This window comes from Leuresthes tenuis, unplaced genomic scaffold, assembly GCF_036924035.1.
Source record: "Leuresthes tenuis unplaced genomic scaffold, fLeuTen1.0.hap1 SCAF_7, whole genome shotgun sequence".
NCBI classification, from domain to species: Eukaryota; Metazoa; Chordata; class Actinopteri; order Atheriniformes; family Atherinopsidae; genus Leuresthes; species Leuresthes tenuis.
In genome coordinates, this window is record NW_027325361.1 from 37223044 (window position 1) to 37245146 (window position 22103).

Here is a 22103-nt window from a genome sequence, read left to right on the forward strand (position 1 = left end):
TGTTCTTATTTCTTTCTTTTGTTTAAATTTTAAATCATGCTTTTTATTTCTTCTGTTTTAATGTCTCTGTGAAGCACTTTGAATCACCTTGTTGTTGAATTGTGCTATACAAATAAACTTGCTTTGCCTGTTGTATTTTTTTTCTGTATCTAATTATTTTTTCTCGCTTATCCAAGTTGTCAGGATCTGTGAGTGTGTTTGTGTTTTTCTAGTTTAGTTTTGTATTCTTGTTTCTAATCTGTTTAGTTTCCATGAGTTTCTTTGTCATTTCCTGTTTCCCTCAGTTCCCTGTTAGTCTCCAGTCCCACACCCGTCTCCAGTGTTAATTATCCTCAGGTGTCTTTGCTCTGTAATCACACCCTCCACGGCATTTAATCTCCTGGTTTCCTCTGATTCTTTGTCAGATCCTCACTGTCATGCTCACCATATACTCCTTGTTGTTCTCTCGTTGATTCTTCCCATTTTTTTTGCATAGTTTAGTTTCCTTAGTTTTCTTGTGCATTTTCTAGTTTTTTCCAGCTTTGCTGCGATTTAGATTTTTGGAATAAACTTTTGTTAAGTTTTGAAGTTCTGCGTCTGGGTCCTACTTTACTGCCTACAGTACCGTAGGCATCGTTGGTACCGAGGATGAAATTCCCCCGGACATAACGTGGGCACCATATACATCTACAAGTGTTCTAGTGTGCCGTTAAATGCCAAAGGAAGACGGAAGATGGCAGCTGATGCGACCGCTCCGCCTTGACTCGACATTGACATTGCAAAGACAAAAGACGTGCACAGATCACCTGTGCGCCAGTAAGCTAAAGCTACAGTGCACATGCACGATAGGTACTATCATAGTTCTGATATTGCCTGATCCCAATTCAAATGTTAATAGTGTATTCTTTTTATTTATTACTGGAAGCCTACATGCCACTGTTCTATTTTTGTAATGTTAATAGTATATTCTTTTTATCTATTACTGGAAGCCTACATGCCAGTGTCACTGTTGTTTTTTGTAATGTTCAAATGTTTTTAATGAGTATGTTGAGGTATATGGAATTTATTGTTTAGTTGTTTTTTTTTACCGTGGTATCGAATTGTGGAATTTCACTGGTATTGGTATCGACTACTAAATGTCTGGTATCATGACATCCTACAAGGAACCATTTTTCCAGAAGTTTTGTGGAAAATGTTTAGCCTGCAGCTTACCTCGGAGGGATAAGTATAGGCCTAGTTCTAGTTCTATTTTTGTCAATGATTTGGGATAGGGTTAAGGGAAGGAACACGTTTTTCCAACCCTTGTTTTCTCTTGTCGTCCTCAGAGAGGAAGCTGGTGAAGATGTGCACTCTATTACAAGCCATGTGTAAATGGAGGGCAGTGACAATACAGGGAAGGTTGCTGTGAGATTTATTAGTTGGAATGTAAAAGGCTTAAACAGGCCTTTAAAAAGAGCCACAATATTCAGCCATCTAAAGTATTCAAAATGTGATACAGCTTTTCTTCAGGAAACCCACCTTCTGGTTAAAGATCAAGTCAGACTAAAAAAGGCTGGGTCGGTCATATGTTCCACTCCACTTTTAACTCCAGAGCATGTGAAACCACCATTTTGATACATAAACAAATTCAATTCAGTCCAACGACAATTATTTCTGATACGCAAAGTCAATTTGTTATGGTCTCCTCTTCCGTAGACCTGTCATCTTGATTAATATTTACACCCCAAGCTGGGATGATCATAGGAAAAGTTTTTTTCATCAATCCTGGACTTGAATTCACTATTAATTTTCAGAGGAGATCTAAACTGTGTAATTAACCCTGTACTGGATTGTTCTAATTCTGATCCCACAAATCTTTTGTAAACTGGCTAGGCTACTGTCAGCTTTCATGGACAGAATATTTTTTTCATTGAAGGTATCTCCTTCCCTTTGTCACAAAGGTTGAATATTCAACTATAGCTGTATCTGATCACGGCCCTATATCACTAGATATTGCATGTCCTCTTTATAAAATGGAACTCCGATCTTGAAAATTGGATCGAAATTTACTGGTTGATGGGGCATTTTGTCAGCTAATATCCCAAAAAAAATCTGACTTTATAGGATTCAACAAAAAAGATGGTATTTCCCCTTGCCTTCTTTGGGAAACCCAAAAGTGATGATCGGGGAGAGATTATCTAGTACTCTGCAAAAAAAAAAAGAAAAATAGAACTAAACAAAAGGAACTTCTGAAATTAATGAATGCGGTGGATGGTCTATATTCTCTCTTCCTCCTCTGAACTATATGAAAAGAAACTGGATCTACAAATGCAGTACAATTTGTTATCAACCAAGAAGACGGAAGAACTACTGTTAAAATCACGAGGATACATCTATAAACACAGCGATAAAGCGGGCTGTCTCTTAGCACAGCAGCTTAAAGCCCGCTCAGTTGCTCAACAAATCCCACAAATAAAGAACAGTAATGGAGAATTAACTATCAACTCAAGAAATTAATGAAACATTTACCTCGTTCTACTCAATTATATATAAGTCAGAAACAACGCATGACAGTACTGACATGGAACACTTTTTTTTCACAATCTCCAGACCCCTTTAATAAGCACAATGCATAGGACTGAATTGCCATTAAAACATACTGAAATCATCAATGCAATAATGGCGTTGCAAAAAGGAAAGACACCCGGCCCCGATGGGTACCCGAAAGAGTTCTTTAAGAAGTTTGCAGATAAACTATCCAAAATCTTACTTGATATGTTTTCAATAAAGACAAATAATGCCATATTTATGCCCCATTCTCTCTCATTATATAGTAATCTAAATATCTTCCAGTGGACACCGACTTTTATCAAACTGTTATCGGTGAGTAGATGACCACATTTTATACCAGGTCCAGGTTTAAAAAAAACTAACTTCCCCTTTAAGGGGTTAAATCATTGCCAGACTGCTGCTCTGCTGTTATAAAATCCTGATATTAACTGCAGCCTCATCTAACAAAATCACCATTCAAGTAACTTAAAAACAACATCTATGCAGTGAATTCCGCTTTACTGACATGTAACATGATCTCCAATAGAGGAAGTTAGAAGGAGCAGAATGTCTGAAATGTTTTCCAAAACTGTCCACATCGTAGAAATGCTGGACATACTTCAGGCAATAACTTGATTCCACTATTGTGCATGTGAACCGGGACAACAGTAGTGGTCCATTTAAATGGTAGAGTCGCACAGTAACTGTAGCTTAATTCAACTGTGTAATGTGACGAGGCAAAAACTCTGAGTACCCTGTCAGCATAACATCAGTGACACCAACCGTTTTAAATATCTGAAAAGATTTTTCACAATATCTTTTTCAGGACTAAAAAATTTTTGTGTAGACGTTGCACATGGAAAAATTCACTTTATAAAATAACCTGTTTCCATGTGGACGAGGCCTTACAGCAAGCAAAATTATACTGAATACCTTTCCGAGCACATCCAAAGGCAGCTTGGAGTTGATGAGGACAGGTTTGACCTTCTCTCCTGATAACAGGCCATTGACTGGAGAAAGACTTTCAAAAATGCCATCAAATTTATTCTTCTCCTCAGGCTGCAAATGGAAAAACACTTGAGTTTAATGACGCAACATAGACACAAACATTCGATTGAGGCCTGGCTTCTGATCATTCCTAATCACAATCATTTCTTAAACTGAAAAATACAACTCTCATTTCTGAGGTACATTTCAAAAACCTAAATTTGGACGTTTGAAACAGCTGATATATATATATATATATATATATATATAGATCTCAAAGTATGATATTTTCAGGTCTCTTTGAAGTACAACCCCAATTCCAAAAAAATTGGACACTGTGTGGAGCAATTTCAGAATAATGTTCCTAAATGTAAAATTGTGAAGTCTTTGCATATTCCATCATCTACAGAACATGATATCAAAAGATTCAGAGCATCTGGAGACACGAACAAAAGCCATATCATAAAGATATGAAAGCGAAATGCTGTGTTTCATGTACCACAATCGCTTTGGCCAAATATTTGCAGGGATAACTAGTTTGCTGACTCAACAGTATAATATAGCATTACTCATAGTATAGTGTACTTTCTCAATTTGTGCCCTCAAATGTTGGCGTATTCCCAAGTGGACAAGTGGTAAAAAGTATTTTTTGCTTATGCGCCGAATGACAGTTCAGAGTAACCAGTCTTCTTGAAGTCTCTGGGTTTGGTGCTAGAAAGTAAGACAACGTCTTACTGGGGGACTTCAATGGGGACTTCAATGCTCACATGGTCAACGACAATGAAACCTGAAAGGGTGTAATTGGGAGGAACAGCCTGCCCGATCTGAACCTGATTGGTGTATTGTTTTTGGACTTGCTTGTCACGGTTTATCCATAGCAAACACCATGTCCGAGCATAGCGGTGTCCATAAGTACCATAAGCACCTGTGGACTCGTTCCTCCAGCTCTGGCCATCTTGCTTTCAGCCCGCGATTAGCTTTCTTTGTTAGCATACAGTTGTCACAAGCCTAGAGTTTCCTCTCGCGGGTGTAGATGGCAATGTTTACTCCTTGGTTCATGTCAGTCAGTATGAATTTTACATTTAAGAACATGTTAAAATATATATAATTTGGAATTTGGAACCAGTCAAACTATGAAAACAAATGTGACTTATACTCTGGAAAATATGGTATGTATATTCGTATATTGCATGTATTTTCATTCCCTATACAATCGGAGTGAGAACTTGGTTCGCAATGCAAGCAGGACGCATTTTTGGTGGTCAGAGAGTTTCCTGTTCAGTTGGCTTAAAGTTGAAACCTCGCTTTTTTTCAGATGATGTGGTCCTGTTGGCTTCATAGAGCGAAGACCTCTAACCGACATTGGGGCAATCAGTAGCCAAGTGTGAAGTAGCTGGGATGAGAATTAGCACATCTAAGTCACGGTCCTCAGTCAGAAAAGGTGGATTGCCCACTCAAGGTTGAGGTTGACTCACTGCCTGAAGTGTAGGAGCTTAAGTACCTCGAGGTCTTGGTCATGAGTGGGGATAGAAAGGAGCTGAATATTGACAGACAGATTGAGGCCCCCTTAAGCCCCCCGCCTCCGCATTGAGAGGAGCTAGTTGAGGGGATTCTGGATCTGGTAAGAATGCCTTTTGGATGCCTACCTGGTGAGGTGTTTCACACATGTCCTACCACAAGGAGGCATTGCGGCAGATCTATGACCCACTGGAGAGACTACATCTTCCAGGTGGCTTGGGAACGACTCTGTGTCCCCCCAGAAGAGCTTGAGGAGGTGCTCAGGAGAGGGAGGTCTGGGGATCTCCATTTAGCCTATTGCCCCCTTCACCCGGACCCAGATAAGCAGCAGAAAATGATTTAAAGTGACTCTGCCCCTGAAAATGACAAATTTCTGACAAATGTTTCAACCAATCAATTTCAGTCAACATGAAGCTCCACAGAATACTATTTATTCAATTCAATTCCATCTTAACATCAATACTGATACATTTTTTAACATACAGCTTAACCTACATAAATAACAAACTGCTCTTTTATTTCAAAAATTGGAATAACATTTAGGTTTTTTTTTGGCTGTTTAAAAAAAAAAAATTAGTACTATTTTTATTATTAACTACTACTTTGTGATTTTTATTTATTCTTTTTTTTGCTTTGGATTAAAACAAAAGTTTGGTAACTGGCAAACTGTAAAAGATGAGATAAAAGAAAAGATAATATCATGATGATCATAAATTATGAATTACATTTTATTTAGAAGCTCCTTTTAGCTTCTAATTTTAGTTGGGAGAACCCATGCTGCAATTTTTCATTTTTTTCCTATGCAGTACCGACTATGATATTGAGTATTGAATATTTTCCTTGGTACTGGTATTAAGTTTGAAATTTTAAGTAATGTTACAACCCTCCTGGAAACTTGCTATGAGTGATGAAAAGTATACAAGTTTTAGAGTAACACGTGCTCTCCTCCAGATGAAGTCTCACGGAACGCTTTGTTCAGTGTTCAGCAAGACAATGCTAAACCACATACTGCATCTATTACAGCAACATGGCTTCCTGTAACATTTGGTGTTGCAGCAGACCTGAAGAAGCCTCTGCTTAACACAATCCATTGTTTCAATGCAATGTTTTGGATGTTCTTTAACTTTAGAGTTGACTCTGAGATGTACTGGAAGTCTGACAGTGAAGAAAACCGTGAGAGTAAAGTCCCCTGTAGTGCTCCTGTGCTGCTGACCAACTTCTCAGACACACAACCCTTCAGTCTTACAAACTATGATCCATTTGTCAAGTAGTCAATAATCCAGATGGTTGTTGAGGGATTTACCTGTATTTTCTGTAGCCTCTTACATTACAGTGCAGGCTAAATAGTACTAAAAGCACTGAAGAAACCAAAGGACATGACCCTCACAGTGCTCCCTGCTTTGTCTAGATGAGTGTGGGCTTACTGAAGCTGGTAGATGATTGCATCTTCAACACAAACCTTAGAACGATAAGCAAACTGTAGTGGGTCCTAAAAGGTTTTCACTTGATTACTGAGGTGAGCCAATAGTGGTCTCATCAGTACTTTTCTGATAAGGGATATTCGATCAATTGACCTATAATCACTAAGGGCAGATGGATGAGAGTTTAAGGTATTAGAACAAGCCAGGTTGTCTTTTACAGTAATGGACCCTTTTCCTAATTCAGGCTTAAGGCTGAAGAGGTTCTACAGGATCCCACATAGCTCTTCCACACAGCTCTTCAGGACCCTAGGGCTGACACCATATGGACCTGCAGCATTATTCCATTTAAGGTGCTCCAGCATGCTGGTGAGGAGCATGCTGTGTAAGGTCTGAGTTGCTGAATGAAGTAAAGGAGCATGCTGAGTGTTTATCTGAGCTGAACCTACTGAATTACATGTTCATCTCATTGGCTCTGTCCAGGCTTCCATCAGTCTGATCCTCTTTCACCTTGAAGACTATGATCTTTTTCATCCCCGCCCACACATCTCTCACATTGTTCTTTTGGAGCTTGCTTTCAAGCTTTTGTGTTCGTACACCTCCGTGCTCTCTATTATCTTCCTTCTGAACTGTTTTTGAAAACTCCTCAAAAAAAAAAACCCACCTCACACACTGAAGGCTTCCCTCTTCATTTTCAGCGACTTTTTAAGGCTATTGGTGTTTTTGGGGAAGAGCCTCAAATCAGTTTTTTTTTTTTTAAATAGCACCCAATCACAACAAATGTCAATTCAAGGTACTTCAAAGATAGTCAAAGTCAGGATAACTATAATCCCATTAATTGTAATCCGATATAATCCAATACAATCAAATTCATTAATATTCAAATTTGAGTGAGCCTATTATAGAGTGTGCTCTCCTCATCCTGCCAAAAGAGCTCTGACAAGTCAAGGTGTGATCAAAGAACATCTGAAAGTGTCCTCAAGTGGCTTGCTTCAGGACCTCAGCAAAGGATCCTATGGGCCCTATAGATTGTGGGGAGGGTCTTCATGTGTTGGGTTTGCTTCCCGCAGATGCTATCAGATCCCATCAGATTGGTATCTGAAGAGTTTTAAGATGTCAGAGGGAACACCTCAGGCTTTTTGAAATGCTTTTTAGCCCTTCATAATTTGCTTTTGCAAGGCTCAGTGCTGCCCCTCTGTGGTCCCATGCTGTATGGCTGCGGGGGTGATTGGTCTGCAGAAATGTGTTTGTAGGTGTCAAAGTGTAACCCATCTGAGCCCCAAGATGCAGGTTTTTTTCCAGCAGAACACTGTATTGCATCAAGATGAGAAGTGTTACTGACTTTACTTTTTAAGGTGACAGCGTCCTTGTGGGAATAACACATTCCACCCAGAATGTAATATAATCAGTTACACACTGAAAGCACCCCTTCAGAGTTTCTTTTTTTGAAATTCTACTGGAGGACAGGCAGAGGAACTGCATGCATCTTTTAAATGTGCATAGAATAAATCCAACTTTTTGCTTTCTCTGGTGAAGTAGATGACAAAGAGAAAGTTGGAAGTGTAATAGAGATGGGGAGACTTGGTTGAAATTGTCATGAGTGTGTTGGGATGTTGTATTTGTAGATAGTCAATTACTGAGATTATGTCACAAATACTGTTATGGGCGTAAACTCACAGCTAATAGACCAATGTCTTGGGTACAGGCCCTCGCCTTCACAGTGACATGTCCAGGACAACACCATTTGTTGTTAACGAGTACTGTGATACCTCCACCTTTGCTTCTGCCACTGCTCCAAATGTCTCTTTTGGTTCATGTCGTCTTCAGGCCGAGTAGACAGACATTGGGAATTTTGTGCTCCTCCAACACATAATACTTTTCTCAATATACTTTCAATATCCTCCTGAGCGCTCCAAGCTTGTCAACTTTACTTGCCAGCGATCTGGCATTCCCTATCAGGAAGGAGAGGACACTGGGTTTAAACTTCCTCCATCTGTTTCTCCGTTTTGCTCATGCCTGACATCCTGAAATGGTTTTCTCATCAAGTCAGCTGGGATGTGTAGTCTTTTTTTTTGGGCTTTAGTTGGCATTTGGAAAACTGAATCAGCTGCTCCTGTTTATAACCAGTGCAGAAAAATCTCTCAAAAGTCAATCATTTGCTGAAAAAAAAAAACAGTTCAATAGAAAGCTCAACAGTTACAAAACACACTCAATACAATCGGAGCTACAGCAATTTACTGCCACTGTGGTGCGGGGCATTCTAGAACATTCTGAATTATATTTCCTCTGGATATATTAAAATATTGTACTTCCTTTTTTTGAGATTGGGGTTGTATCTGTGAGAAAAGTGTATATCACTGGGACTTTTTGCAATATTTCTCTTATCTAAAACTTCATTACATCTAGAATAAGAGCTTTATTGTGTTCTGTGGTTGTGTGTGTGTGTGTGTGTCTGTGTGTGTCTGTGTGTGTTTGAACACACCCTGACAGCCCAATGGGATTCAGCAGAAGCAGAAGTTGTGTTACTCAGAGATGGACTGCTGGTGTCCTTCTGAAATCAAACAAATAACATGGGTTTCATAGCCCTGTCACACCATCCATTGGTTGAATTTTACTACAAGCTTTCATGACATAGTGATGTAATGTCAAATTATATTCAACTCAATAAAAGATGAGTAAAAGTATGGTGTAGCTAGTTTTAACAGTTTTTCTTGATGATTTTACACTCACAAACTTGGGATGGGGGACTGTGAGGTTGAGGCTGGACAGACTGACTTCCTGACCGCTCTGAGCACAGGCCACCAGTCGCAGAGCAACATAAAACCCCTGAAGAAGAGAAAACACAGTCCTCGTTACCCCTGAGATCACAATCAATGATGAAGCACTCTGAAGACACTGGACATTTTCATTACAACGACATACAAGCAAGAAAAACTCCAAAGACACAATTCAGAAACATATTCATACAATCTCAACCTCTGCCTTTACAAGTTATTGTTTGCTGCTTAAACTTTTTGTTTCATTCAGCTAAACACAGTGCAAGCTAAAGTTGGGGCACTGTGACAACTTGCCTTTTCTTTGTTTTCTAGTTGCAGATTAACATGAAAAAAATGTATGCATGTGTAAAAACATAGACTTGTTTATCCACAAATGACCTTTCCTTACCTGTTTGTCGAGGTAGCCTTTGCCATCGGGATCAGCCAAATCCCAGATCTGAAGCATCAAACACAAACATACTTTAAAGAAATATTGAACAACCACGGCTGCTCACTGCAGTCTCTCCATCCAAGCTCAACAAGCACGGTAGAGTTGAGCTCAGAGGGGTGTTCTACGGTCAGTACGAGTAGTTTTCCTCGTGTTCACTGCTTTACCAAACGTAAATCTCCTCTCAGAAGCAACAGGTGTTTCTTTCTTAACAAAGACTTTCCACTTCAGGCTCTGTGCACACTGATAAAATGGGCGTTTTACACACCATCTGGTATTTGTTCCAAAAGATGACGATCAGCTGACTCTTCATTAATAAAAAGAGCAAGTTGTACAAATGAGGAACACAGCTGCTGCAGTTCAGGCAACAGAGGACTGCTGCCATAAAATTGGTAGTTGGACAAATTAGTAAATGAACACTTCCCTTTCGTTTATGTCATGACATCTGCACATAAAGCTCTGAAACTTTGAACCTGATGATTTAGCTCTGACACTGGCCCATAATAAGGTGGAAATCAAATCAGCAATCTATGAAATCAAAGTGAAATTTTAATGACTGAACATTCTCTGATATATAGGCCCAGACTGATGAATGTTCTAATCTGTTAGATCAGATATCAGCAGGAGAGCGCTTCTGTTGGCAGATCAGACAGGGGTCAGATAATTAGCCCCATATAATAAGAGATTCCATCTCAACTATCATTCAGCGATCAGAGGGGCTACCGGTACACACTGTCTCTCTCTATCCATCCATCCATTTTCTATACCCACTTAATCCGTCGGTAGGCTGGAGTCTATCTCAGCGGTCATTGGGTGAGAGTCGAGGTACACCCTGGACATGTCGCCAGTCCATCTCAGGGCCACACAGAGACACACGGGACAAACAACCACACACACTCACACTCACTCCTGAGGACAGTCACCAGTTAACCCAGTGTTTCTCAATTCCGGTCCTCATGACCCACTGTCCTGCATGTTTTCAATGTTTCCCTCCTCCACCACACCTGATTCAAATGATCAGCTCATCATCAAGCTCTGCAGTGGCCTGATAAGGAGCCATTCATTTGAATCAGGTGTGGTGGAGGAGGGAAACATTGAAAACATGCAGGGCAGTGGGTCATGAGGACCGGAATTGAGAAACACTGAGTTAACCTGACAGCATGTTTTTAAACGGTGGGAGGAAGCCGGAGAAGCCACACATACACGGGGAGAACATGCAGACTCCACACAGACAGAACCAGCCGGGAGTTGAACCTGGAACCTCTGTCACACAAAAATCAGTGTGTTTGCCCAATCACATATCTTATCAGCCAGAGGCACTAATATTGGTTGCTCTATGCAGGCCAGTATGTGTGCAGGTGTTTCCAGTTGAAGGAGCCAGGCATAATGATGGGATTACCTATATGGAAAGTCCCAATCCCAACATCGGCAACAACCTCTCACATTGTAAAAAAGACAGACGGAATTGTTTTTTTAAAAAGAGAGTCTGACAACAAATTAACAGGCAGGGATAAAATGCATGTCAACATTAACACATCCTTTAAATGATGGAGGGAACCACTGGACTGATTCTGGATTCTGAGCTGCCGTGAGCTTCTCCTGGACAGGTCAGCCTCCAGCGCTGTGTTCTAACAATGTGGACGTGCACGCAGGCATGAGCATGTGCACGGGGACATATCTTTTCATTTAAATAAAAGAAATATCAGAACATTAACTGCATCCTTATAATTTCCCTTTAGGATATATATATTTTTTATTTTATTTAGTTCCACTCCCAATATTAAGTAGTGGAGAGTAGGGGGGGGGGGGCAGGAGACGGAAGCTTCTTCTGCTTTCCAAGATCTTCACCTACTGCAGCTTGAAAGTACAGGAGGAATAAGCACTAGAATCTTAGTGACTCCCAGCTCCAGTGCTCAGTAGGGATAGGAATGGAATTTGGATTTGATTGATATCAATACTGAGAATTAGAGATTTTACCATTTTGAGCAATACCTAAAAGCATGACATGTGAGAAGATTCCCTCTGAAATCCAACTCATCCAAAACCATGTGAGATTGCTTTAAGTCAGGTGACTCAAGGTCATGTCATGTGATGCCAGGCTCCTTCTTGGTTAAATAGGCCTTACAGAGCCTGGAGGTATGCTGTTGTCATAATATGGATTACAACAATTTCTCACAGCACCACTGATGGTGTCAAACACATTCAGAGGACAAGCTGAATAAATGCACTCCTGTTACAGAACATCATTACTGACATGGTCTCATAGTCATGGCTGAGGGGAACAGCAGAGTTGGTGGTAACAACACTGATCAGATCATATTGTCTTTTTAAGTATTTCATAAAAAAAGACTCAAGTCTTATGATTGCTCTGATGATTTCAACACAATCCTCTGAGTAGCATTCCTGCTTATATGCAGTCTGCAAAGACATCCCAACTGTTTCCTCTGGGCATAAGTACAGTTGGAACCACTAACATCTTTCCACTTCCCACCTTTCCAAGTGTGATGTCAGGCAGTCCAGACTTCTTCAAAAACAGGGCAGCTTCCGTTGGTCCCACTCTCCCTGTGCTCCCGGGATCCACCTGGAAGCAAACACACAGTCTCACACTCCACTTCCCCCTGAGCTGTGACACAAACATGGAGCCGTCCATCACCTTACCTGTCTGTAGAAGTTCTCATAAACGGGGTTTCCGCTTGACAACTGCGGCAGAGACAGAAATGTGATGTGTATTTATGATGTTCAGAAAGCAGTGGCAGCATGCGTTCCTAACAGCTGAAGTCAGAGAACACAAAGAGCTCTCCTCACAAAGTCAACTTCACCGTTAACTACAGCAGCCACCACGATGACTGGAACTGCACTATCACCGCTGAGCGCACGCTCTCATCACCATCATTCATCGCATCCAACCTCCTCCTCCTCCTCTCCATCCTCACGGTACAGAGCACAATGCTAGGCTAACTGAGTACTGCTAGCTTCTGAGGTACCGCCGTCCTCCACCAACCCGCCTCCGCCTCAGTGTGCTGTCCACCACTCGTCGCGGGTTTTTCTGTTAAATTAGCAGCTTCGTTGTTTGATATGACGGGAGGCAGCAGCTACACTACTAACTACAACCAGCTGATGCTAACCGCCAGCGAACGGTACTGTAACAGGCCTCGAAGGACCACCTGTCCCTCACAGGGAGCTCCTGTGAGGGTTCGAGTTCAGCTCAGCAAGAACCTCATCAGCGAACCATGCCGGATCACACCGGTGTTGATCGTCGCCTCTCACGGAGGTGGATAGAGATAAATGCTGTCTCTTTACCTGGGTGAGAGATGCGATGGCTGCCATCTTCCCTGTTGCTGCGGGAACGCGCTCCACCCTCTCCAGGATACACGCCCCTTGGTGGACATCACGCGGCGTTACAGTGAGCTCGTCAGTCCAACGGTACCAGTCCTCGTGTCCGGCGCAGGCGCGTGGAAGTGGGGCAGTAACTCAGTGGCGGTCCTGGCTTGATGTGGGCCCTGGGATGCTGATGATGTTAAGGCCAGTCAGAGGTTCTCATGACATGGTACCGCAGCTAAGTTTTAATTAGCTTCAGCTTCGAAAAACTCCTTTTTGCCTCAGCTACACTTACAGGAAGGGTCAGACCAATTCTGAGAGCAAGGTAGAAACAGGGGCACTCTTTTTATCGATTACATTTAAAATTTCAATAGTTTTAAAGTTTTAATGTAAACAGTTAGCTCATAGTGGAACTAATGGAATAAAGCCAATAGTTTTTGACCACACACTGCCTTTATTATGGCTTAACAATTACATTAATGTATTAATGTAGTAGCATAACATAGCTAATGTTGCTACTTGTAGCTATTATTAGCAAGAGGCTAATAAACACACTAATTCACATTAGGCTGTTGCTATCTGTTTCATTGTATGCATAATACTCAGAGACACTGACATGACACTGGCATAGTGCATACCTTTATCTTTTGTCCTTTTCTTCTTATTTCCTTCTTTTCCTGAACTGGACACCTGACAGCTTTTTTGAACTTTTATTTTGCATTCTTCATTGAGCACGCGCTTGACTTGAGAATCAACTCTGTGGCAGAAAAGCTCCTGACGTGATCCGTCTGTCTTCTGCTTCTGCATGATGCGCTTTACAAACCTTGTAAAAATATCTTTTTACACCACTGGTTTTAGCTAGCTATATATTGTTGGAACTAGAAAAACCCAGACGGCCTAGCTGACGACTCAAATCACTTAAAGCTGAAGAATGTGTGAAGGAAAATCACTCAGCTAATCTCACTCATTTTGTAAAAGCTGTTTAGTTTACACATTGGTTGAATAAAATGTTTTCACAACTAAATGCGTTTATTTGAGGTTGTTAGTCATTCTTAAATCAACCCAAACAGGACAGAAGGGATGACTGAAAGACACATGGACAGTCTCTCCTTTCTCTCAGAAACTGCCATGCTCCAAATGATAATCTCATGCAACAGACAAGTCCTCACAACTCAACCGCAGTAACAGTCACAATAAAGTAGGCTACCATCTCCCCTCAGTCTGTAATCTCCTTTTTACATGATAATTCAAAACAGTCAGTCAGTTCCATTTCAAACACAGAAAATGCAAAGCACATCCTGAAACTGATTCCCTGTTCTCACTTTAGCATTTGTTCTAATTCCCTTTGAGAAAAAGAATTGTGTATCAACATGTAATCATCATTACCAATCCTGAGATACCCTACAGTGAATTATGCATGTAACATGTTCAGGTCTTTCACCATAAGGCTTAAAAGGACTCAACCTCTCTCAGTCGCAAGATGCATAGACGATGTGGTGAGACGGGACAAAGAGATTGTCTGCAAGAAAAACGAGATTTGATTCATCAGTCAAACGTGTAGCTCACAAAGCTCAAAATGTTTCATTTGTGACATAACAAAGCAAGTGCAGAGAAAGACCTGATGATGATTCAAACCCCATCCAAGTGCTGCCTCTGGGTGAGTCCATCCCCTTTTTCTGCAAAGGAGGTGCACATGTAATGTTCAGAACTAGTGAGTAAAGCATGGGACTGTTTCACTGTTGTCACTCGTTACTCCTTGCCTACAGCAGATAGATTTGACCAAACGGTCAGGGGCTTTAATCATCATGGCGACAGACGTGTTACTTTAGCGCCACTCAACAACAAAACAAAACCCGGGAAAAGTAAGGAGAGAAGAAAACAACACCACCGAGAAGCTACCATGGAGAGCGAGGAGGCCACCGTGTTCATGGTCTGCATGACGGTGATATTAATCATGGACGATCACATCAGGCGTCTAAGATGGAGGCTGGAAGAGCGCACAGCGAGAGTCAGGAGACGAAGAATCCAGCAGCAGGCGATACTTCTTCGTTTCATGGAGGAAAGAAGGAGAACAGAGCGCCGCAGACAAAGGAGACGACGTCCAAGTTTAACTTATTAAACAGGCGCCGGTTGTGTCCGTGTCGTATGAGGAAACATTTCAGACAAGGGGCGGAGCTACAGCCACCAAACACCTACGTCATGTTCCTGTGGAACCCAGAAAACACCTCAGAGAAGGAGCTAAAATGGTTCCAGTAACTGAGGGCCGTGGTCCTCAGTTCCTGTATGTCCAAATGTGCGAAAAAACGTTTCTATTCCTGAAAAGGTTATGTCAGAACGTGGTGTGGAGGGAGGACCCAGATGCAGAATTTCAAAAAGAAAAACTTGATTTATTTAAACAGAGGCAAGAACAAAAAGTGTGTCTGTGCACAGCAAAAACCTGACCTGACCAAACCTGAAAAAACGTGAACTTGATGCATGAAGGGAGGTGAGCATTTTGCATTGAACTCAGGGAAACCTGGAAATTTGTCACCATTTACGTTCTGTTTCAAATCTTGTCTCGTCATTTCCTGTTTTACTTTGAAAAAGCACTGACCTTCTCCTCTCGTTTCAGGTATCTTGCCCTTCCTCCCTTGTCAGGCGTCTCATTGTCTTCCCTGATTCCAAAGTGTTTCCACCTGTTCCCCTTGGTCCCTCATGTGTTCAGATAGTCTGCGTCTCCCTTGTCTTGTGCCAGTATGTTGTTTCTGTTATGACCTTCATTACCAGCCTTTTAATTCCTCTGTCTTCCACGTCCCTTGATTCCACGAGCCTGCAGTGAGTGTTCCTCCCGCAGAGCATATCCTTTGTGTTTAATCATTTATTCTCTAGCACTAGTTTACAACAGTAAGTTTCATAGCTGGTTTTGTTCCTCCGTTTAGGAGCGATTTTGTGTTTTTGTTCTTGAGATCCTGTTCACCACCGTTAAAGGTTTGTTTAAGATTACAGTTAAAGTTTCATAGTGCCTCTGTTTTTTAAGAGTGCGTATTTCGTTTAAGTCCGCCTCATTAGCAGAGCATTAAAGTTTATTTTGTTAACGTTCATAACTTTTCTGTTTTCATAGCTGCGCTCGTCCTCAGCCTTAATTATTGAGGAGAGCGCTTAGGTTTTTCACAGCCCTGTTCTTTTGTTCTGCTGGGAGATCCTCAACCTGCCTTGCTGTGTTGAAAATAAACCTCTTTGAATCTGAACTGACCCTGCATTTGTGTCCTGTGTACTGAGGCCGTGACAAAACTAAATACTGTGGGGAGGTGATTGGTGATGGGGTGCAGCTGTTGTTATGGAAGTTTTCAATCGCTTCCTTCCTATAATACCTCTGAGCAATGAAATAGAGAAACTTACTTTTTCTGCTGGCCGGCTAAGTTTTTATTCTTCGTTGGAAGGAATAAGATCAGTCCACACCATTCAGCGGCAATGGTATGAAAAAGATGCAGACAAAAGGAACCCAGAGCATTTATACCTGAGGAGGGGGCTTCGTTCTTGGGATGTGTAACCACACCTCCGGGGGGGCAGGATGCAGTCTTGATGATAGACAGGAGGTTAAAAACAATTACCTTGTCTGAGTGTTAATTACGAGGTAAATAATTTAAAACAATTAGCGTGTCTGGGTGATACAAATGATTAATGTGGATTGGGGAGTCTGTCAGTCGATGACAATGAGAGGTGGCTTGAGTGAACCTAATGTGACGAGGGAAAAAACATGAGAAGAATTAAACCTAAAACCTGAAAAGAAGACATGACAAAAACAAAACTCAGAACATGACATGACAGGTTATAGGAACTGCAAACGGTTCCTACAGTGGGAATGCACCTCATGTGCAGTAGGGGGGATAACATGTTTGAGATAAAGTTAGTAAGATTTTAGAGTGCAAAGCATATTATGCAGTTGTGTTAAAACCTTTTTGATTGTCAAATGTTTTTTTCTAAGATATTTGTTTGCTATGATTTGGTGTGTTTTCTTGTCTTTGTAACAAATGGACTGTTGTTTTTAGATGGTAGAGCCTGGACATGAATTAGTGGGAGGCTTTAAAAGGCAGTCAGTTAAGATCAGGAGGATTAGGCTGCCATGATCCTGGGCTACATGCCCTGCAGAGGGTGGTAATGCACGGGCTCGTGTCATTTCAATGTCTGTTGGTGAATAAAAACCCGGTTGGTCTGCACTGACTCTCTGCCTCCTCTGTGAACCAGCTGCTATCGGTCATCTTAACATTATCTATCATTTATTATTATTGTTATTGTTTTGATATACAATCATGGTAAAAAAAAAAATTCTAATAAGAAAAAATTTTGAGCTACTTAACTAATTTTGAATTTAGTATTTTTCTATTCTATTCTATTCTATTCTATTCTATTCTAAGCCTTCAGGGAAATCCAGTGCTTTTAACTGAAAGACAATCAACATGTTTGCATTACATACACACAATCACAACAGCTCTTACAAACATCTTCCCTAGTTTAGGCTTCTGCATCACGTCATGGCGTAGGTCGTGACGCCGTCATTGAGCATTTGAAGTTCTGCATCGAGGGAACACATTGCTCTGCAATTCACCAGGTAGGGAGGTGTGGCTGTATGTTTGTGTAGTTTCAGGGGTTACAGCCGAATCTTTGCTTCTTCTTCTGGTCACAGTTAACAACAGTAACCAATGGCAACCAAGGTGGAGCAGCTGTATTTGCAGTTGGAGCTCATCAATATTGAAGAACAAATGCTTATATTGCAAATGTTGAAATGCAGGCAACAGAGAAGACATTTGCAGGGGTGGTCTGTACGACCAGTCGAGGCTGGGAACGGGTGAATTTACAACACTGGTTCACCTACTGAGGGACCTGGATGAACAAATGCACTTTTAATACTTTCAAATGTCAACGGGCCGATTTGTCGAGCTTCTTTGCCAGAAATGACATTCTGAGTGGACCAATCACAGCCCTTGCGTTCCGTGACAACTTGACGCATCGTTAGGATTTTTTGGAGGTGTACGTCAGGCTACCGCATAGGGGTCCACATTGACAACGTAGCCTATAAACTAGGGTTAACAGACACAGGGATCAGTGCAAGACAGACCACAGCTGTGTTCCACTCCAGTCTGTCTATGCTTTGAATATTTGTCTTTCTATGTTACTATAAGACTGGATGAACAGGAAAAGTCAGTTAATATTTTGAGGGACTAAGCCAACATGATCTTTTTGCTGTTAATGCTTCCTTCTGCTACATCAGCTTGTTCTCAGAATACTTTGGTTCAGTCTACATCACACTGAAAAGAAAAATAAATATAACATGATGGGTCTGTGTACTGTGGCTCACAGCCAATGAGTGCGTCTTTTAGTGCAGCTTTTGTGGTTATTGGGAAAGCACTGCAGGTTGGACACTGACCCTCTCGGTGGCCTTCTCCTGTGGCATGACCTGGATGCAGGTGCTGTGACCCCAGGGCTTCCACCCCCTCACCTCCTGTGTGGCTCATTCAACATCTGCACAAAACGCTCCTGGTGCTGTTTTATCTGCTGTGAGTTAAAAACACAATAACGTTCAGGCTCCCAACAACAAAGACTCAGAAGATGTGATCTTGATTATAGATCAGCTTCAAAGTGTACACAGCAGCCAGTAAACTGACAGTGTTCATGTCTGATTCTTCACTGTGTCACAGTACTATTTCAACCTGTACTTAATTGTTAACCTTTTAAGCAGATATGTAGAACATCACAAGGGGTGGACTGGCCATCTGGCATACCGGCTGTAGGTGCCATATGATTGATATAAATCATAGTACATTTTAGTTCATTATGGAGAATGTATTTGGATTTCATGGCAGTTTAATGATTTAACTGAATTTAAAGATAAGTTAATTGAAGTCATGATTATTATTTACTTATCATTTGTACATAAACTCTCATCATTTCAGTGAAGCAGATGACAGTAAGCACCTGTATCTTTAAGAAGGTAGCAGTTCAAGGCATCGTGATTAGGCACTGGGCTGTGTGGACCACAAGAGAGTGACAGGAGCACACGTTTTTTCTGACCGTGTTGATACTTTAGTTGATATCGTGCTAGAAAACGTAGAAGACGTGTTTTGAAGTGTGTATATATAATTGGTTACAGTGTCCGTGGAAAACTTGTGCTTTTTATTTTTTGTACTTTGGCGAATAAACCTGTAAAATCAATCATCGTGGAGGACACACTTCTTCCTTGGTTTCGCTTTGGACAACACGCGTCAGCCATAAACTCCGGTGGAAACCGATAGGTTTGTTAGAAAACCTACACCTGCATTGTCCCGATGGGCAGTTGACCCAAAGTGGGCCGGTCCGGTCCGCTATGTTTTGTTTTGTTTTTTTCTCTCTAAATTCCCTCCACTGGTGTACTGAATTATATAACACTTTTCTTTGAAGTGAACAGTGGCGTTCCTCTAATTTAGAAGAGTCTCAATTAGTCTGGAAAGATAGTTTAATAACGTATAAGAAAGCCCTTCGTAAAGCTAGAACTGCTTATTATTCATCATTGATAGAAGAGAATAAGAATAATCCCAGGTTTCTATAAATGGGCAGTTGATGGGCATCAAGGGGAGCTTTACATTTACACACGTGGACAAAATTGTTGGTACCCCTCAGTTAAAGAAGGAAAAAAACCACAATTCTCACTGAAAGCACTTGAAACCTACAAAAGTAACAATAAATAAAAATTCATTGAAAATGAAATAATCAAAATCAGCCATTACTTTTGAAATGTTGATTAACATAATTTTTTTTTTTTTTTAAAAAACTAATGAAATAGGGCTGGACAAAAATGATGGTACCCATAACTTAATATTTTGTTGCACAACCTTTTGAGGCAATCACTGCAATTAAACGATTTCTGTATTTGTCAGTGAGCGTTCTGCAGCAGTCAACAGGTATTTTGGCCCACTCCTCATGAGCAAACTGCTCCAGTTGTCTCAGGTTTGATGGGTGTCTTCTCCAAATGGCATGTTTCAGCTCCTTCCACAGATGTTTAATGGGATTCAGATCTGGGCTCATGGAAGGCCACTTTAGAATAGTCCAACGCTTTTCTCTCAGCCATTCTTGGGTGTTTTTGGTTGTATGTTTTGGATCGTTGTCCTGTTGGAAGACCCATGACCTGCGACTGAGACCAAGCTTTCTGACACTAGGCAGCACATTTCTCTCCAGAATGCCTTGATAGTCGTCAGATTTCATTTTACCTTGCACACATTCAAGACACCCTGTGCCAGATGCAGCAAAGCAGCCTCAAAACATTGCTGAGCCTCCATGTTTCACCGTAGGGACAGTTTTCTTTTCTTCGTATGCTTGGTTTTTGAGTCTATGAACATAGAGTTGATGTGCCTTACCAAAAAGCTCCAGTTTGGTCTCATCTGTCCAAAGGACATTCTCCCAGAAGCTTTGTGACTTGTCAACATGCATTTTTGCAAATTCCAGTCTCGCTTTTTTATGATTTTTTTTCAGCAGTGGTGTCCTCCTTGGTCGTCTCCCATGAAGTCCACTTTGGCCCAAACAACGACGAATGGTGCGATCTGACACCGATGTTCCTTGGCCTTGGAGTTCACCTTTCATTTCTTTGGAGGTTGTCCTGGGCTCTTTGGATACAATTTAAACGATCTGTCTCTTCAATCTGTCATCAATTTTCCTCTTGCGGCCACGTCCAGGGAGGTTGGCTACTGTCCCGTGGGTCTTGAACTTCTGAATAATATGAGCCACTGTTGTCACAGGAACTTCAAGCTGTTTAGAGATGGTCTTATAGCCTATAACCTTTAAGATGTTTGTCTATAATTTTTTTTCGGATGTCCTGGGACAATTCTCTCCTCCGCTTTCTGTTGTCCATGTTCAGTGTGGTACACACCTTTTCACCAAACAGCAGAGTGACTACTTGTCTCCCTTTAAATAGGCAGACTGACTGATTATGAGTTTGAAAACACCTGTGATGTCAATTAAAGGACACACCTGAGTTAATCATGTCACTCTGGTCAAATAGTTTTCAATCTTTTATAGAGGTACCATCATTTTTGTCCAGCCCTATTTCATTCGGGTTTTTTTTTAAATAATTATGTTAATCAACATTTCAAAAGTAATGGATAATTTTGATTATTTCATTTTCAATTAATTTTTATTTATTGTTACTTTTGTAGGTTTCAAGTGCTTTTAGTGAGAATTGTGGGTTTTTCCTTCTTTAACTGAGGGGTACCAACAAATTTTGTCCACGTGTGTATAAAGCTCTCTGAGCTATGTTGTGGAAGTTTTTAATCGCTTCCTTCCTAATACTTCTGATGAGCAATGAAATAGAGAAACTTACTTTTTCTGCCGGCCGGCTAAGTTTTTATTCTTCGTTGCAAGGAAAAAGATCAGTCCACACCATTCAGCAGCAATGGTATGAAAAGATACAGACAAAAGGAACACAAAGGATTTATACCTGGGGAGGTGGGCTTTGTTCTTGAGGTGTGTAACCACACCTCCAGGGGGGGTAGGATGCAGTCTTGATGATAAAACAATTATCTTGTCTGAGTGTTAATTAAGAAGTAAATAGTTCAAAACAATTAGCGTGTCTGGGTGATACAAATGGTTAGTGTGGATTGGAGAGTCTGTCAGTCCTGAGACAGAAATTTTACCATCACAATTCTCCCTTTTGATTATTAATTAATCATTATCAGAAAGCAAACTGAAGAAAAATAAAATAAATGAAGAAAGCTAAATGAAATGGGAGTAAAAAAAAATAAATAAAATAAAATAAAAAATAAAATAAAATAAATAAACAAATAAAATAAAATAAAAGAAATAGTCACAACTTAGTATCCGATACGCTAATTCACGCAGATTTCAAAATGTATCATCATGGCAGTTGTTTAGAGGAGATCAAAACAAAACAAACAAAGCAACCAAAATAAAATAAAATTTACAGAATGTCAACATCAGAGTCAGAGTCTGAGCTGGGGTAATGATCAGGGTCAGGAATATGAAGAGAGGTTGAATTTTGATCAGCATAATTGGCATCGGCATGAACATATGTGGAGGAAGGAGTCATTCCTTTCATGAGCACATTAGACAGGCATTTCCATATGCATGGAATGAGGGTGCAGAGCAAAAAGAAAATCACTACATAAGGGATTATCATTGTTAAAA

At 40.8% G+C, this 22103-nt stretch overlaps 1 protein-coding gene across 7 annotated transcripts in view; it reads right to left on the bottom strand.

Annotated features, from left to right (window-relative positions):
- LOC140312418 (epidermal growth factor receptor substrate 15-like 1) overlaps positions 1-13000 on the bottom strand; it is a 110024-nt gene extending 97024 nt beyond the window's left edge. For 5 of the 7 annotated variants that reach the window (XM_072390253.1, XM_072390249.1, XM_072390252.1 and 2 more), the window contains exons 1-7: positions 12936-13000; positions 12294-12335; positions 12127-12216; positions 9597-9644; positions 9162-9257; positions 8914-8982; positions 3442-3567 (exon numbers count right to left, since the gene is read on the bottom strand). In XM_072390253.1, coding sequence (XP_072246354.1) covers positions 3442-3567; positions 8914-8982; positions 9162-9257; positions 9597-9644; positions 12127-12216; positions 12294-12335; positions 12936-12962 — 498 coding nt within the window. In that variant the 5' untranslated portion in view covers positions 12963-13000. The remainder of the gene's footprint in view (positions 1-3441; positions 3568-8913; positions 8983-9161; positions 9258-9596; positions 9645-12126; positions 12217-12293; positions 12336-12935) is intronic. The other 2 variants (XM_072390250.1, XM_072390254.1) reach the window with 2 other exon arrangements.
- Between the last annotated feature and the right edge of the window lie 9103 nt (positions 13001-22103).